The 18,520-nt window shown below is 36.6% G+C and overlaps 2 protein-coding genes across 2 annotated transcripts in view; one reads left to right on the plus strand and one right to left on the minus strand.

Annotated features, from left to right (window-relative positions):
- LOC107721914 (fibronectin type III domain-containing protein 3B-like) overlaps positions 1 to 8,394 on the plus strand; it is a 49,790-nt gene extending 41,396 nt beyond the window's left edge. Inside the window, exons 20-24 of the mRNA XM_016530131.1 lie at positions 322 to 608; positions 3,388 to 3,597; positions 5,206 to 5,372; positions 6,268 to 6,395; positions 7,975 to 8,394. Of these exons, the coding sequence (XP_016385617.1) occupies positions 322 to 608; positions 3,388 to 3,597; positions 5,206 to 5,372; positions 6,268 to 6,395; positions 7,975 to 8,274 (1,092 nt within the window). The 3' untranslated portion in view covers positions 8,275 to 8,394. The remainder of the gene's footprint in view (positions 1 to 321; positions 609 to 3,387; positions 3,598 to 5,205; positions 5,373 to 6,267; positions 6,396 to 7,974) is intronic.
- A 3,113-nt stretch (positions 8,395 to 11,507) lies between these two features.
- Positions 11,508 to 13,428, minus strand: LOC107721864 (growth hormone secretagogue receptor type 1-like). Its single transcript, XM_016530037.1, has 2 exons — positions 12,636 to 13,428; positions 11,508 to 11,818 (listed from the first exon to the last, which is right to left on the minus strand). The coding sequence occupies exons 1-2, from the start codon at positions 13,426 to 13,428 to the stop codon at positions 11,508 to 11,510; spliced, it is 1,104 nt and encodes a 367-aa protein (XP_016385523.1).
- Between the last annotated feature and the right edge of the window lie 5,092 nt (positions 13,429 to 18,520).

The raw sequence follows: 18,520 nt of genomic DNA on the forward strand, positions 1-18,520 counted from the left end.
TATATATATATATATATATATTTAAGGTCAAAAGATGATCAGTAAAACATCAACTAATTATTAAAGGGATAGATAAATCTGTCATCATTTACTCACCCTCGAGTTGTTCCAAACCTGTATGAGTTTCTTTCTTCTGTTGAACACAAAAGAAGATATTCTGAAGAATGTTGGTAACCAAACAGTTGGCTGTTTGGTTACTAACAAAATATATTAAGCAGAAGAAACTGATGACAGAATATTCATTTTTGAGTGAAATATCCATTTAACTTGTGTTTAAAGGTGCCATTTTTTTATTCTTTTTTTTTTGTATCCGGTTAATAGGCAGTGAACCAGGCAGGGGCAGGCCCCTACAGTGATCTGGTGACGTGTCGGACCCCTGCGGCGGCCCCTGATGTTGTATCTGGATTTCGCCACGTTGACCACCCTTTGAACCCAACAGAAAATGAACCCTTCTCCCACTCCACCTGTCTGGCCCTTACCTGGGACGAGCCTCACTGTAATGGAGCAGAAATCACCTCCTACAGCATCTCAATGGGAGACCGCATCATCACCACCAGAAGCGTAACCGGTCACATTATCAGGGACCTGCTGCCGGACAGCGAGTACAGGTGACCCGAGATGTTGTTTAACACTCCGTACCTCTTTTTCTACCACCGTGCATCATGAGCTCTTTGGAGGAGGTCAATGTTTGTGCATTAGTGATGACCGGGGACTTATTTTCCCATGGTCCCTGTAATATATAGAAGAGTGCTGGTGAACCTCGAGCAGGTCTCGGAGTGAGTATGTCAGTGTCTATTAGCTCTACAAATGGACTCCACTTACATCTGATGATGTGTTCAGCAAAACGGTGCTTTCTGGGTAGATTCAAGAGTATTTATGTAACTTTACTGTTAGCAGGGTATTTTTTAAACAAGATGTGTGACTGCACCATGGAACAGTGATGTATTAGATGCAAATACCACATTTTCAGGGTTTCTGTGAGTCTTAAAAAGGTCTTAAGTATTAATTCACCCTGCCACAAATTAAGGCCTTAAAAATGTATTTTTTCATTTTATTTAACGTTTCTTAAAGTCTTAAACTTACCCTCATAAAACTGTAATTACCTAAAAAATACTGTAGTGTTATGTAAAAAAACAGTAGTATGTGTCCAAAAACCATGGTATATCCATAATTAAATATTGTACTTTTTTTTACATGTGCAATCCTCCTTATGTAAATGTGAATAAATATTAAAAGGAGGAGCTCATTAACAAATTTGCATGAGGGAATGACTCTCTCTTGCGATCTGCCTGCTGATGGGCTTCCGGAAAGCGAGTCTGTTAAATGTTATGTAAAGGCTTTAATTTGGGATGAATGACAACATTAAATGGACCTCTCCATCGGAGTAATGGACAGAGAAACACATCCCCAATTAATTTGCCAAATGCAAATGCACTCATAATAATCATATGAACGTATGAATAATGTCTCTAATGGAACTAGAGGTTTCGATATCTTTCTCGAGCAGTCAAAAAAAGAACATGTTCCAGCTCACCCTAATGACCCAATGTTACCAAAATCTATTTGGACACCTAAATTATGTGAATATTAAAGCATTAAATAACTAAACATTAAACGCTGTGGTCTCTGAAAATAAATTATGCTCAACCTTCTCTCTGAACCAACTTTTTTTCCAAGGTAATTTTTAATGTATCTATGAACTGTTCACACAGGTGCTACAGAAGTATCACGTTAATTATAAACACGATCACTGTTTGACAAGCACAAAGTGTTCTAATACTTTTGTCTTCATTTTGAACAGTATATCTATATGTATTTATTTCTAATGTATTACTAACACTAAAATGTATCACAGTTTTCACAAACATATTAAGCAGCACATCCATTTTCAACATTGATAATAATAATAAGAAATGTTTCTTTACCATCAAATCAGTATATTATAATAATTACTAAAGGGTCATGTGACTCATGAAAATTCAGCTTAGCCATCACAGAAATAAATTACATTTTATAACATATTTAAATAGAAACAGTTATTTTAAACTGTAATAATATTTCAAAATATTACTGTTTTACTATATTTTTGGTCAAATATATGCAGCCTTAGTGAACATAAGAGACTTCAAAAATATATATTAAAAAATAAATAAATAAAATAAATCTTAACTATATATATATATCCCTGAATGTTAAGGGTGGTGTAGCATTCAGATACTTTGGTGCTTCTCCATGTTTTTCTAAATTCATTCAATATTTCCAGAGAATCAAGACCCTTAAAAATATTTGTTCCCGTACTGTTATTTTAGTAATGTTAAGTGCTTTAAAACATGATTTTTGAACATTGTGCGAGACTTTTTAATAGAAACAGAAAGCTTCAGGTTTTGTAAATAAGCTTTTGTTAGAAATTCCATTGAGACCATGAATAGTGCTCATGGTCTCGTGAGGTTATTTACACATTGCTTGTTAGATTTTCTGCTTCCATTAGTCCTAGAAAATAGTATGCAAGGATGTACTAGTGCAAATCAACTTTTTTATGGATAATTCACTCAAAAATGACATTCATGTTGTTCCAAACCTTTTTTCTTTCTATAAAATACAAAAAGAGAAATTTTAAAGAACACACACACAGACCGCTCTTTTTAATTCAAGTAATAAATGACACCAAACCAATGGTTCATATGCATTTGAATGAGTGCAAATTATGTTTGTTCCACAAAAACAAAAAGTCATACAGGTTTGGAACAACATGAGGGTGATTAAATGAAACCATGTCCATTTGGATTAATGTTTTTGGGATATATCAAAGGTATTGTGTTGTAATAACTTTCCCTCTTTTCATAGCTCTTCATGTAAAACAATTTAGAAATGTTATCTGTCTGTTACGACTTCATATTTTTTTCAATTATTGTAAGTGCACATAAAATGTGCACTTACAATAATTGGATTCTTGGATATCTATAGATAACTTCACAGAAATCCTCATTCGAATGCAAGACCACCCCTTCAGCCAGAGTAGATCATTTTCCCCTGTGCCATCAAACTGAGTGGAAAGGTCACAGAGCAGCTTGAGGCTGAAGATACCTGCATGCTTTAACTGGGATCGACAAATAAAACAAATAAGGCAGAACGTGAACAAATGAAGGCCAATTTGGGCAAAGCTGCAGGAACTACTGACTCTTAGATAGCTGATGATGTGGATGGATGGAGTTTTTCTTAGAATAACTTAGAATTTCTTCGATTTTGCTTAGAATAGTTTGTAGGGACATTCAGGTGAAGAGAGATCATCTGAAGGCAATCAAGAATTGATGTTAGAAGTTACTAACGACTGAACAAGACTGTCAGTTTGTTTTAAAATTCTATTTCCTCTCTTTCTCCTTTTCTCAGCCTGCAGATTCGAGCAGAAAATGAAATGGGCCCCGGGCCCTTCAGTCAGACCCTAACGGTGAGGACCAGACCCCTTCCGCCGTCTCCTCCAAGGCTGGAGTGTGCAGCGGTCGGACCTCAGAGTCTGAAATTACGCTGGGGTTTCAGCAGCCGAAGTCAACTCACTGATGACACGACCTACATCCTGCAGATGGAGGACAGGAATCAGAGGTTAGCAGTGAGGGAGTGTGTCTAGGGATGCACAAAACTGTTTTGTATAGTTAGGCTAATTTGAATAAATTTTTAGGAAATGAATTATTTTTAAGGTGTCTGCTGAAAATTTGAGAGAAAAAAGTACAAAATGTATAAAAACATTTTAGAAAAAAATTTCATTTCCAGATAAAATTTGTTTTGGAATGATATTTCCTATGAAAATGCTATACAAACAAATACTAAAAATAGTTTATTTTATATTTTAATAATAATGGTTAGAATAATGTCTGTAACTCAAAGTAAATAATTTTCAAATATTATTTTAATAATTTGTTTAATTATAAATTACTTTGACATTAATGCAATGACAGCATACGAGCTAATAATTTTACTTTGCAAGCAACATGTTTTATTTATACAATCATACTATTTTTCTTGCACAGTATAAATGAGTCTACATGATAATACAGACCTATAGCTAATTTTTTTATTTATTTTTTTTTTTTTTAAAGAAGGTGATCCATAGGATCATACTTGAGGGTCCTTGGCATTAAAAACCCCTAATATGGACCTAATCTCTGTAACCTTTTATTGTACAAAAATATAATAGTCCTTAAAATTATAGAAAAGCACTGCTTTGATGTCAGTAGCAGCGGTTATGTACAGGTATGAATTTTAAAAAGTTTGCATTATTAAAACAACTACATTCTTTTTTTTAATGTCTATGTAGTTTTTATTAAGTTTTAGTTTATTCGTTTATTTTATTACTTCAACAAGCATTAGCAATAAAATATAAAGAACTTTTATTTTATTTCAGATATTTGCCAAGGCAATCTATTTTACCAAGGCAAAGTATTTTTTATTTTATTTTATTGTTTTAGTTGTAGTTTCAGTTAATGATAATGATAATAACCCAGGTTCATAATTAAAAACAATAGTCTTGTACTCAGCATCAAAAGCTTGGTAAAATGACTCAAATCATGTAAATGTTCTTCTTGGTATATTAATTGTATTCATAGTGAAGCATATCTATGTGTGTGTATATGCATGCGCTTCCTCGCTTTAATTTGTCCCTCATGCACCTGTAGGGCATGTTCTTCTCTCTGATGTAAGCAGATCGTCTGAAAAGCACATTTTGTGTTTGTGGGTCCATTAAGGTGGAGTCGGCTAATGAAAAGACCATCTCAAAGCGCTGTTGGGAATTAGATTAGGAGACTCAGGGTTATCAAGACCACCTGCCTTAATGCTTTCTCAGAGTCGCTCGTCAGTGACCCACAGATAACTCGTTTAAATACAAATGAAGGCCAGTGTTCTTCTCGGTTTTGAGCTTTCAGCCTCAGATCCACTTCTGAAAAATTTTAACCATATAAACAGTAAAGTCTGGACTCTTGAATGGAGTTAATGAAGGCCTGCTTCTGCCTCGCATTCTTTCCTGCCTTCATGCTATTTAATAAAACGACGTGAAGGGAACAATGATCTCAAGCAATCATCCGATTTTTTTTTCCTTTGCACGCAAGGCTTTAAAAAGAAATACTAGGCTGTAAATGATTGAAAAAATAATCATTAATAAACTATACTTAATTAATTTGTGTGCATGTTTGTAACAAGCTTTCATCATCTTGTTAGGTTTGTGGTGGTTTACAGAGGTCCGAGCCACACTTTTAAGCTGCAAAGACTGAGCGAATCAAGCCGGTACCGTTTCCGGATCCAGGCAGTGAGCGAAGCAGGCGAGGGGCCGTTTTCTGATACGTACACCTTCTGCACCACCAAATCTCTGCCACAAACACTGAAAGGTACCACATTTATTTATACTCACACTTGTACAGGGATTACAGAAATTAATTACAGATGTAATTACATGTAGGCATTTTTTTAATTATAAGTACAATGTAAAAACATGTATGTACACAATAAGTGCATTGTACCAAATGATTCATTTAAATGTAGTAGTTTTATGTGTGTATGTTTGTAACAAGCTTTCACCATCTCTTTAGGTTTGTGTTGGTTTACCGAGGTCCGAGCCACACTTTTAAGCTGCAGCGACTGAGCGAATCGAGCCGGTACCGTTTCCGGATCCAGACGGTGAGCGAGGCAGGCGAGGGGCCGTTTTCTGAGACGTACACCTTCAGCACCACCAAATCTCTGCCACAAACACTGAAAGGTACCACATTTATTTATACTAACTTGTACAGGTTCAAACGTTTGGGAACACTATAAAAAAAATATATATTTTTTTTTGGAAAGAAATTGATACTTTTATTCAACAAGGATGCATTAATTTAATCAGAAGTATCAGTAAAGACATTTATAATGTTAAGAAGGATTTGTGTTTTAAATTAAACGCTGGAAAAGAATCCTGAAAAAATGTATTATGGTGTCCACAAAAATATTAAGCAGCAAACATTGATAATAATAAGAAATGTTTCTTGAGCAGCAAATCAGCATATTAGAATGATTTCTGAAAGATCATGTGACACTGAAGACTGGAGTAATGATGCTGAAAATTCAGTGTTGCCATCAAAAGAATAAATAACATTTTAAAATATATTAAAACAGAAAACAGTTATTTTAAATTGTAGTAATAATTCACAATTTTACAGTTTTTACTGTATTTTTAATCAATAAATGCAAAACTGTAGTGTAAAGAACAAGGGGAAAAAAAACTGACCCTTTTTTTTGTCCTCTCAGCCCCAAGAGTTGTTCAGTTAGAGGGAAATGCCTGTGAGGTCACATGGGAGAGTATTCCACCAATGAGAGGAGACCGAATCAGCTATGTGCTACAGGTGCTGGGAGGCAGAGATTCTGATTATAAACAGGTAAGATCCAAACTCCTCATTAAACCTCCTTTGAATCGAGTTTAAAACGACTGTTCCACTCAAATTGTTTCCAAGAACTTTGTCTTGTTGGAACTGTTTGTTTAAATGGTTGAGATAAGAATGTCATGTGGTATTTTCATTTTGTTGCACAGAAGAAATACCATCTTTTTCCATGTTAGATTTACATATGGCCACAGTCACAGCAGATGAGCTGTTGATGAATAGAATTCATTCTGAACAGGAAATGGAAAACGGGCGCAAGCTATTTGCTTCATTTGCTCTTCGTTCCATTTTATGTCTTAACTCGTCACAATCAGCATTTGAATGAAATCGAGTGCTTCCAAACACACAGTCTCACAGGATTCATTAAATTGTGGAGTTGGAAAGGACACAGAAAGAGGGGAACATGTGATTATCACGATTAGGGTCCATTCAGGTGTGCAAACGCTTATTGTTTTGAAATCATTTCTGGTACGCCACTTCCATGGTGCGATAAATCGAATGGAAGTTCGCAAAATTTGTAATTATGTGTGAATTTATTTATTCATTCAAATGAGAAAACGCTCCTTTCCCCATCACATCCTCTGCCCTTTTTTTATGAATATCATTGGGTGACTCTCACATAGAAATATCCAGGTTATATTTCACCCCAAATTTAAAAGAAAAAACAAGACATTATGTATTTTAAAGTTTGTTTTTGTATTGTAAAATGTTTTTTTACAATAATCAAGTGCCCTGTGGTTCATTCTTTATTTGTTTATTTACTGTAGCTACCCAAATCAATATATTTATTGTTAAATTATTTTCTATTACTAGGGATAGAATATAAATATTTATTATTTACAGATCTCCTTACTTCCATTCTTATTCCGTCATTCATTCCTTCCTTTCTTTTTTTAAATTTAATTAATTAATTAATTGATTTAGAATAGATTTAATTATTTACATCTATACATTTGCATTTATTTAGTAATACATAATTTGTACTTTTTTTAATCATAACAATCATGATAAAACAAACATATAGTGAATTTATTTATATTTATTTTTTGTATAAATGCATTTTTATATTCCATCTCAGTCATGCTGTATAATAATAATAATAATATTAATAAATATAAATATAAAAAATGGATGTATACAAAAAATAAATATAAATCATTGTTGTTGTTGATATATAAAAATGCAAATATATAATAAATATACAAATATAATATATGAAATTTATTACAATAAACCCAAATGCATACATATAATTAAATCTATTTTGTTTAAATAAATAATACTACTACAATTTATTAATTTATTTTTATATATTTATTTAAATACAATAGACTGCCTAGAAGATGTGTGCATTTTGTAATCAATTATTTGTATATTTTACATTTTATAATTATTATGTGTTAACATCTTTATATAAAAATAATATTTAAAAAAAAATGGTTTTTTAAAATATTCCATCCCCATGTGTAACAGAATTTATTATTATTATTACATTTATAATTATCCAAAAGTGCACACAGTGAAGGAGAAATTTGAACTGTCTGGGCTAATGCATTACTTTCCTTCTGTCCTTCAGGTGTATAAGGGAGATGAGACATCCTTCCAGCTCTCTGGCCTGCAGTGGAACACTGACTACCGCGTGCGTGTGTTTGCATGCAGGCGCTGCGTGGACACCCTCCAGGAGCTGTGCGGGTCCTTCAGCCCATCCGCCCACTTCAACCTGCGGCGGTCTGACGCCACACTGGCTGTGGAAGCGGACATCACCAGGGTGCCCATAGGCAAAACCCTCAGCGATGAACAGTTTGCTGGCCTCATAGTATTTGGGGTGGCCTCTCTCTCTGTCCTGATGGCCTTCCTGCTTCAGCTTCTGATTTAGAGCCGTTCTCGTCTCTTCAGTTTTTAAACTACAGTTTGCAAAACCATTAATGCAAGTACTGTTTTGGTCATTGACCAAAATACTCCTTTTACAGTTTTAAAAAAAATCACATGAGCAGATTTCATGTTATTTTTTTTACAGGTTTTTCTATAAGATGAGTTAGAGTTTTAACAAATCAGTAATGATGAAATGTACTGTTCCGGCGTCTGTGCCTGTTTTTTAACTTTAAGATGCTGTGCATATTTTTATATTTAGTATTTAGGAGATTTTAACACTAAAGTAATAAGTGGCCTTCCGGATCTCAAGTTGGAGTATCAGATGAATATGAGGATTTTTTTTTTTTTAATGGTCAGTCCTATTTATCTTTAAATCAGTGTCTAGACAGCTAAATGGCATCAATGCTCTCGTTCCCTTATCTGTGCCCCAGGAAAGTCTGTCTAAAAGCTTCTTAAAGGCTTTATTCGTTCTCTTCTCTTTTGTTTGTCTTAAAAAAAGGTGTCCTAGGGGTGCCTGTAAAAAAAAAAAAAAAAAAAAAAACAAGCAAAATTCAAACAAACAACACACACACAAGCAAAGACATTTCCTATACATTCCGGATCTCAAGTTGGAGTATCAGATGAATATCTGAGGATTTTTTTTTTTTTAATGGTCAGTCCTATTTATCTTTAAATCAGTGTCTAGACAGCTAAATGGCATCAATGCTCTCGTTCCCTTATCTGTGCCCCAGGAAAGTCTGTCTAAAAGCTTCTTAAAGGCTTTATTCGTTCTCTTCTCTTTTGTTTGTCTTAAAAAAAGGTGTCCTAGGGGTGCCTGTAAAAAAAAAAAAAAAAAAAAAACACCTGCAACTATCAGTCCAAAGAGAGTCAAATGACAGTTTTTGCAATCAATCATCAAATGTACAGTGTTGTGAAGTCTGGAGTTTTTGTGTCTCAGGGACTTGGGAGGGCCATGTGAACCTGTGCCTTGAAATCCACAAATCCAAACTTTTGTGACAAATCATTTCAGATCTGCTGCTTACAGTATTCCATAAACCCTTTACTCTGGTCACATTATACATTACATGATCGTGTTTACTAGCTCAGTCAGCCCTTAAAGTTAGTGAGCATTCAAGATATAACAGTTTTGTTAGATTTATTTATGCTATATTTCTGTACTTTATAATGCAAATCACAGTGCAATCTTCATTTATTTATTACAAGAATCAGATACGTCATATTCAATATTTTCCTCATGTAGCATGTCTTTTTATAAGGGGGATTATGACAAATCTTTATTTTTTTTTCTGAATATAGCACAGCATTTTAACATCATTAACCTGTCTTATTTCAGATATAATTGTATTGTTTATATTCTGTTTTTAATTGTTGTTGTTTTTTGTTTTTTTTTATGATTTTTTAAATTGCTTTGGTTCAGAAAATGTTGATATCTGATCAGTTTTGTGATTTCCCACCTGCACAAACAGCAAGTTTAAGTTCTTTTATTTTAGATTTAAAAAAAAAAAAATTTTTTCATTTTACTTCTTTGAATCATCTACTCTTCATATAGTAGACGATATATGTATTGCTGCAGTTTTTAGAAAAACATTCCATTGTTTTCTGATTAAAAGAATTTGAAATGACTTGACACTAGAAAACTTGAAGTGGAAACACTTGAAGAACACTTTTTACGAACTCAAGACCCAGAATCTTTTTAAGTGAAAAAAATACTTTTTGTTTAAATTTTTTTTTTAGCCGCATTTAGCTGGACATCAGGTAATAAGTGGCCTAGACATAGATTTCCATGCTTGCATATAGTTTCATGAAAATCATTCCATATTACCATTTTTTTTTCAACGTTACTGTCACATTTAATGATGTAAATTATAATCGTAGACATTATATTTAAAAAACTACCGTATCAATTTAAATGTATAGATATTGAAAATACTAGCCTTTGTATTTAAGATGATTATGTATCTGTAGTATATATGTAATATATTTATACACAATAAATTTTTTAAATTTCTGAAATGAGGTGTTTGCATTTCATTTACATCAATTATATTAAGTTTTATAAATTTATTTATTCGTTCATTAATTAATACTTTTATTTTTCCTTCACAAAAGGGCACAAAAAGTTTTATAAATGTATTTATTCGTTCATTAATTAATACTTTTATTTTTCCTTTACAAAAGGGCACAAAATAAAAATTTTGAATATATATATATTTATATATATATATACTGTATATATGTATATATATATATATGTGTGTGTGTGTGTGTGTAATTTTTTTTCATACAAGACAATCTGTATAGTCAATAGCACGAAAACATTTTAATTTTACAATTTAAGTATTACTGCATGACATCAAAAACTTTATATATATTACACAATAACACCTTCCATAAAATGTACCACAGTGTGTATTAAAGGAAAATAAACACAATATATTAAATATCTTTCATAAATATTAAAAGTGTTTTACAAACATCTCAAGAAATAGTTTTAATTAGAATATTGCCAACAAGCAACATAGGCTGAAATCAAACACAAAGCTTACACAAAACTACTGTGGCAGCAGTGTTCACAAACCTGCAATAAGTGCACTTTTTATGGCTGCTACACATTTATGTAACATAACACAAGCTTGGTGAGAGCTTTTTTGGCATTGGATTTTATCATTCAGCACCATTACATCTCACCCACATAGGGTGCAATGTTAGAGTGCTTACATCTAGTGCTCTGTAATCCAGTACTTCACACAGTTTAAGGCATTTTTGGGTTAGTGTGCAGTTTGTAGAGTTTGCATGAATAACAGGGTAAAGGGAAACACTACACTGCTGGTGTCTGCTGATGATGTTAATACCTGTGCGTAAACATTCTCATAAAATACAATAATGTTTGGTGTATGCCCAAGGTATGTTGCGCCTAAAATGCAACCATCAAAAAAGCTACATTGATTTTTTTATTATTATTTTAATACCAACATTTCAGATTAGATTACTATATAATTTAATAATAAAATTTTCAGGGCTCAGCAGTTTCATAAAGTTATTTTACTGCTATGTACAGGCTAAACTGAAAACATGCAATGGCTTCTATGATATCAGATGATGGTTGAAATTAAATGCATATCACCAAAAATTATGAGGTTAATGTCGACTCTCCTTTTCATCCTCGTGAAGATTTTTTTCCCGTCTATATGTAGTCTGTTAAAAAGTGCACATTTATTAAACGAGGCTTTTCCTGCGTCACGTGCTCCAGCTGTATTCATTCCACACCGAAACACTTTCCGCGTTCACGATGCTCTGCACCGATCGTCCGTCGGGAGCACGCTTCACTCCGAACAGTTTGCACGCCGCGCTCCTGTACTTCTTCGACATGATGTTGTAGAGGATGGGGTTGATCGCGGCGCTGAGGTAAAACAGCACGAATGAGACCAGGTTGCAGTATTCGCTGATTTGGGAGATGAGAGGAGAATTGGCCTCGGATGACTTGGAGAAGAGATAACGACCGACGTGGAATGGCAGCCAGCAGAGAACAAACGCTAGAACCACCACAGCTGATAAAGAGAGAAAAAGAGAGTTCATGTTTTATTAGAAATTAGAAGTAGGCTACTATTAATACGATATTCTTGCAATAAGTACGTTTATGGAAAAAAGTTGTGACTTAGTAACAATTATTTCGAGTCGGACATTATGACAATGAAGTGAATCAGAATCAGTAACCGATGCGACTGAATGTTTCTGATTCACTAACAACAACCGGCTCAAAAGAGTCAATCGTTCGGATATTGGACTAAACTAATGAGACCGTAAGAGTCGTTCGTTCCGGAATGATACTACTCTAGTTACTGTAGCCTATGTGTTCTTTAAAATAATTCAATTCTTGTAAAAAAAAAAAAAAAAGTAAGTAGCTAGGCTATAAGTTGCTGTTCCTTAGCAACTGTAAACAGCCAACAGCCAATATTCATTCTGATTATTGTTCATAATACATATAAATTGTAATGTAAATGTAAGTAAATGTAAATTTATAACAATAATTGTATTATAAAATATATTTATTTAAAAAAAATAAAGTTGTATTTTATTGGTATATCTATATTTTGTAAAAAAAAAAAAAAAAAATCACTGTAAAACTCATTGCTTCATTATGCACATGGAATTTAATTAGCAGGTGTGTCCTCCTGTTAAATGTTTATTAAATCATTAAATTAGCCGATTTAATAATATAAAATAATGTTTATTAAACAATTACATATTTAAAGAGAAAATTAATTATTTTGTAAGATTTCCCGAGTGAAAGTTAATCTATTATTAAATGATTCTGAAATACACAAACATCATTTGTCAGACTTTTCAGGTCATTTTTGAGCTCACCCAGCATTTTGACCGTTTGTTTATTGTTCTTTTCCCGACTCGAAATGGGTCCGACAGGATTCTCCTTTCTTCTCCACAGTCTTCTGCCTATGAGGCTGTATAACACTGTCAGACAGAGGACCGGGAGGAAGAAGAACACGCTGGAGACCCACACCATCATAGTAAGCAGTCCGGAGCGGATGGCATATTCGGTCGCTTTACACTCATTGGTCTCCCAGGGGTTGGTGCCGTTCTCGTGCTCGACCCCAACCAGAATGAATATGGGTCCCGCGCTGCACAGAGCCACAGTCCAGAGGAGGAAAATCACCCCTTTCACCCGACCCCGCGTAACGATGACTTTTGCCCTGAAGGGAAAACAGATAGCGAAGTATCTCTCTACGCTGAGGGCGGTGATGTTGAGGATGGTGGAGTACGTGCAGCTTTCACTCACGAACTGAAAGAGTTTGCACAGCTCATCGCCAAAGTTCCACGGTCGGTACCGCCAGACCCGGTACAGGTCGAGGGGCATGCAGAGGAAAATGAGCAGGTCTGAAAGTGCCATGCTGCAGAGGTAAAGGTTGGTGGTGGTTCGCATGTCTTTGTATTTAGTGACCACCAGGATGGTCAACAGGTTCCCAGCGATTCCGACGAGGAGCAGGAAAGAGCACGTCACTGTGATGCCAGTCAGGATAGGGACTGGGAAGAGATGGACCGGGTACTCAAAGTCCTCAGCAGTTGCATTACTATCCATAATGTCCTCCGCGCATAAAGTGATGCTGAACGGGCAGCTGGACACGTTTGTCCAATTAGTCATTATGATGAGATTTTAGAGGATTTGCATGGGCTTAATGGCACCTCGTGATTTCCACCCAGCTGTTGTTTCCATGCACATCTTACAGGTGTTCAATGCACACTGCACAGTATGAGAAGTGCACGCGAGTAACCTGTCAATGATGCGCCCCGAGCTGCGCGCAAGGGGTACACGATCCACTACACGCGTGCGCACTGGATGTCTTGACTAATTCTACTGTTGAAATGCAGATTTAGTGCAAACTCTCTTTTCGTTTGCGATGCATTTTGTGTGCTTGCAACTTTTCTTAGCGTTTAGAGCATTTCTAACAAATAAGAGACAAATAACGCTCTTAGAGCGACCGAAAGTTGATTTACAAGGTGAAGGGCATTTTTTGTTCGTTTTATGCCACCTGGCGGTGTGACCAGACCATCTTATACGAAAGAATAGGTCACCGAAAGAATAAATCCTCGTGCTTTGCTTGAATAAATAGTATAGCTGCTGCCGTCCAGGGTACTGAAAAACTGTTTGTTTGGTCATATTTGCTTTTTTAATATAAAATAGCTGGATTTTAAACTAAGATTTTTCTCTTATCTGTTGTATCACTCTAAAAAATATAGTTCTTTAAAGGTTCTTTACACATAGTAGTCTATTTAGAACCATATCAGCCTTGTGACTTTTTCTCTTGTTAATTTAACAGAACATGTAAGTGTGACCTGTTCTGTTCAAGGATACTTCTCTCCTCCTCTAAGTAACAGAGATGTTGAATTTATAATCCATATTGTTGGATGTTTTTAAATTATTACTAGGGTTTATGTGTAAACATGCCCAATCACAATAAATAAATAAAGAAACAAATAAATAAAAATTAAACCTAGAGACACACTGTAACTTTAAACTTAATTGTGCATTTCATATGCTTTCACACCCAACAACATCATCATGTTCAATGCTAAGTGTCATTTATGAATGTATTTAGCTAATAAATGTTGTTAGAGTGCTGTCATTTTTGCTACAATTAAAAACTAATATTGGCTTATATAAGACCAAGGAGATAGAGGGGTAAAAACAATATAAATAAATATTATATAAAAATAATATTAAAACTACTACTACTAATATTAACAAATACTACTATTACTACTACTAATATTAATAAATATACTAATATTAATGACAATAAACTATTATTAAAAAGGTCATTTATAACAGCAATAACGTCCTATATAGCACTTTCAAAGCATGGTTCTTAATGGAACCATATAAAAACGGTTCTATTTAGCTCCACAAACGATTCTACTATAGCTGAAGAACTCTAATTTGGCACTGTTTTTACAGTTTTTTCTTAAAAGTGTATGTCAGATTTTACAAAGACTTTATTTAGCTTTTTAAGTGGTCTGCTTTTCAAAAGTGTCTGTTTAAAATATAGACATTTTTGAAAAATAAATCTTAAACCACTTTTATTTTTTTTATTCGTTTGTATTCAAGAAATAAATTAAGGCAGTGGTTCTCAATTCCTCGCATACCACCGCTCTGCATATTTTGCATGTCTCTCTTATTTTAATACAGCTGATTCAGATCATCAGCTCATTAGAAGAGAGCTCCATGAATGAACTGTGTTCCGATTGACATGGTCCCTACACAGTGTTAATTGCTCCCTACTCCCTGAGCACGGGAAATCCGTTAAAGTTTACTTCACTTAGGAACATTCATTCACGGATTTGCGCTACGCCACGGCCTGCAGCATCTTAACACACAGACGAAACTTAATAGAGAAGTGTGACATAAAATACCTCTGTAAATAAATACAATTTAAATTCACGTCTCGCACACTTTAATGCTCATGGCGGAATATCCTGTGAAGTCCACTTCGGCACTTACGGTGAATAGAACAAACATCTGAAGCGATAAGAGATACATACAAAATGTGCAGAGCGGTGGTATGCGAGCACTGGAATTGAGAACTAATGATGATATGATATGTCTTCTATAATTGTTTAAAGGGATAGTTCACCCAAAATGAAAATTACCCCGTGATTTACTCACCCTCAAGCCAACCTAGGTGTATATGACTTTCTTCTTTCAGACAAATATGATCAGAGGTATATTTAAATATGTCCTGGCTCTTCTAAGCTTTATAATAACAGTGAATGGGTGGTAATATTCAATAGCCAATAGAAGTCCAATAAACTGCATCCCTCCATCATAGAAAGTGCATCGCACAGCTCTGGAGGGTTAATAAAGGTCTCCTGAAGCAAATCGATGCGTTTTGTAAGAAAAATATGAATGAATGAGGCATTTATATAGCGCTTTATTGTGTATGGCTGTACACCCAAAGCAATTTACAATCATCATGACGGGGGTATCTCCTCAACCACCACCAGTGGTGCCGTTTTTCCAGGATGTTCGCGATGAACTCACCAAGATGTGGTGCGCCCCTACTTGGCGCATGTCCACTTTTCTATTTCTGCCGCCCTCACCTCTGTTAACGGCGTTGAAGTAAGAGGATATGGCAAGAGAGGAGGTGGTCGCTGCACACCTCTACCCACCATCTGCCTGGCATATTTGCAAAGCGCTTCACTGCTCTCCAGTCTGAAGTGCAAACTCTGCTTGCAAAAGGAGCTGTGGAAATGGTTCCTCTAGCGAACAGCGAGTCAGGCTTTTACAGTCGCTACTTCCTTGTTCCCAAGAAAAATGGTGGGCTCAGGCATCTGAACCGTGCACTTATGAATCGCCTGTTCAAGATGCTGACTTGGAAGCAGATTCTCACACAAATATGCCCCGGTTTTTTATCGGTGGATCTGAAAAACGCGTACGTTCACATCCAGATAGCCCCTAATCACAGACTGCTCTTGAGATTCGGTTCGAGGTGGTGGCTTATAAATATACAGTACCTACCATTCGGAACGTCTCTGGCCCTATGCACTTTACGAAGTGCACAGATGTGGTTCTTTCCCCTCTGAGACAGATGGGAATCTGTATTATGAATTACCTAGTTGATTGGCTGGTCTTAGTCATATCGGAACAGAAACTCATTGCTCACAGGTCGCTGCTGCTCAGCCACCTGGAACGGCTTGGGCTAATAATTAATTTAGCCAAGAGCTCTCTGTCTCCCAGCCACCGAGTAGTCTTCCTGGGGACAGTTATCGATTTTGCCCAGATGTGGATTACGCCGGAACGCTCCCTGATAATTCAGCGGCTAGCGGCGTCATTCAGACTTGGGACTTCACATCCCCTTAGGGCTTTCAGAGGATGCTCTGGGCCTGCTTCACATGCGGCCCCTCCAGTATTGGTTCAAAGCCCATGTCTCATTCCACGCTTGGTGCCTGGGACGTTTTCATCTCAGGGTAACCAACCGTTGCATCAGAGCTGTGGCCCCTTGGAAAACCCCTCGCCTGTTTCAATCAGGCAATCAGATGCCTGCAACTCGAGCTCTGTACTAGGGCAGACCAGTGTTCGGCTCCTGGTCAAACCTGGTGCAATGCTTACACATCAACTGCTTTGAGATGATGGTGGGTTTTTTAGCCCTAAATACGTTCCTGCCTGCCTGGTCCGTTTAGACAACATGACGGTGGTAGCCTTTATAAATCACCAAGGCAGTCTCAGGTCACGCTCCCTTCACAGGTTGGCTCGACGTCTCTTTTATAGGCACAGGCAAACTCCTCTTTTTGAGAGGAGTTCATGTGCCGGGCAGACTGAACCAGGGAGCAGACATGCTGTCCAGGGGCAATGTAGCTCCAGGAGAATGGAGACTACATCCCCAAACGGTTCAAACGATCTGGTCTGTCTCCGGGAGGGCAGAGGTGGACCTCTTCGCCTCAGAAGACAACTTTTACTGCCCAATTTACTTTCAAAGTAGCGAGATGCCCTGGCCCACGATTGGCAAAGCGCTCGCCTGTATACCTTCCTCCCTGGTTGCTCTGCTTCCTCAGGTCATCAGACGTGTCAGGGAAGTCATTCTCTCATGGCTGGCCAGTCAGTCAGCAGAAACGACCTTGTCATTAAAGGGTTAGTCTCGTGTAGCCAGACCTTCAGACTGACGGCTGAAGGTCTGGAATCCATGGCAGCTTTCATTGGCCAAAGCCCGCCGATGAGGCCGTTTTACCGACATGTCAAACAACCAATTGTAAACACTACGGCTTTCTTCTTTCGTGAGGGGGTTTTGGTGTCACAGCATCTTTGTTTCCAGATGGAACGTTAAAGAACGCGACACACACGTCTCCCGGAAATCCTATAGAATTCAACCAATCCGATGACAACTTCGACACTCCTGAAGTGTTTCCACTTTTGTGTCCCATATGCATCAGACGTTTAGCCAACGGTCCGTGGGCGTGAAAGCGCCCTTGCATAAAAAAAAGTGTCTCACACGGCTCCGGGGGGTGAACAAAGGCCTCCTGTAGCGAATCGATGCGTTTTTGTAAGAAAAATATCCATATTCAAAACGTAATAATCACTTTAATCTAGGATTCGTCTGAAAGAAGAAAGTCATATACACCTAGGATGCTTCGGGGGTGAGTAAAGCCCAACCTAATTTTCATTTTTTGGTGAACTAACCCTTTAAGTTTCTGAGAGGACCTCAGAGATTGAAGCCGCCTCGCTCTTATACTGTGCCGACTTGAGACTTATCTATAGTCCTCAGGGACATACAGGGCCCTGCCTTCGAGCTGCTCCAGTCGGTCCAACTTGCGGCCCCTGACGCTTAAGACTGCCCTCCTTTTGTTAGCGTCGATGGGTGACCTGCACTGTCAGTCAGTGCTTCATGCCTGAGTTTGGGCCTAAGGACTGTAGAGTCGTCCTCAAACCAAGATACGTTCATTGTACAAGACATCACCCTTCTAACTCTTCCCAGTTCAGATGATGAGCAGGGTCCTAATCCACTCTGCCCAGTTATGTTGATTTCTATTGGTGACATCTGTGCGGCCACTGGCTACCTTCACCAGGTTTATAACTTGGACGTCCCTGCCCTGCAGACATGGATTTTGTCCACTTACGTTTACCTAATTCACTTTGTAAGTGGAGAAGGTTTTGTTATGTAGTCTTCAGCCTAGGTGTCTTGGGTCTCATTTTTAGCTCAGACTTATAGGAGCCCTCAGTACGAGCAGTTCGGGGCTATAGG

This window comes from Sinocyclocheilus rhinocerous, unplaced genomic scaffold (assembly GCF_001515625.1).
Source record: "Sinocyclocheilus rhinocerous isolate Xijiao unplaced genomic scaffold, SAMN03320098_v1.1 scaffold90, whole genome shotgun sequence".
NCBI lineage: Eukaryota > Metazoa > Chordata > Actinopteri > Cypriniformes > Cyprinidae > Sinocyclocheilus > Sinocyclocheilus rhinocerous.

What these genes read in the sequence shown, in the direction of transcription:
- LOC107721864 (XM_016530037.1), bottom strand. Translation starts at nt 13,428, where the DNA reads ATGACTAATTGGACAAACGTGTCCAGCTGCCCGTTCAGCATCACTTTA. An exon ending in ACAAACGGTCAAAATGCTGG is followed by an intron (nt 11,819 to 12,635) that starts GTGAGCTCAAAA and finishes TCTCTTTATCAG; the next exon opens with CTGTGGTGGTTCTAGCGTTT.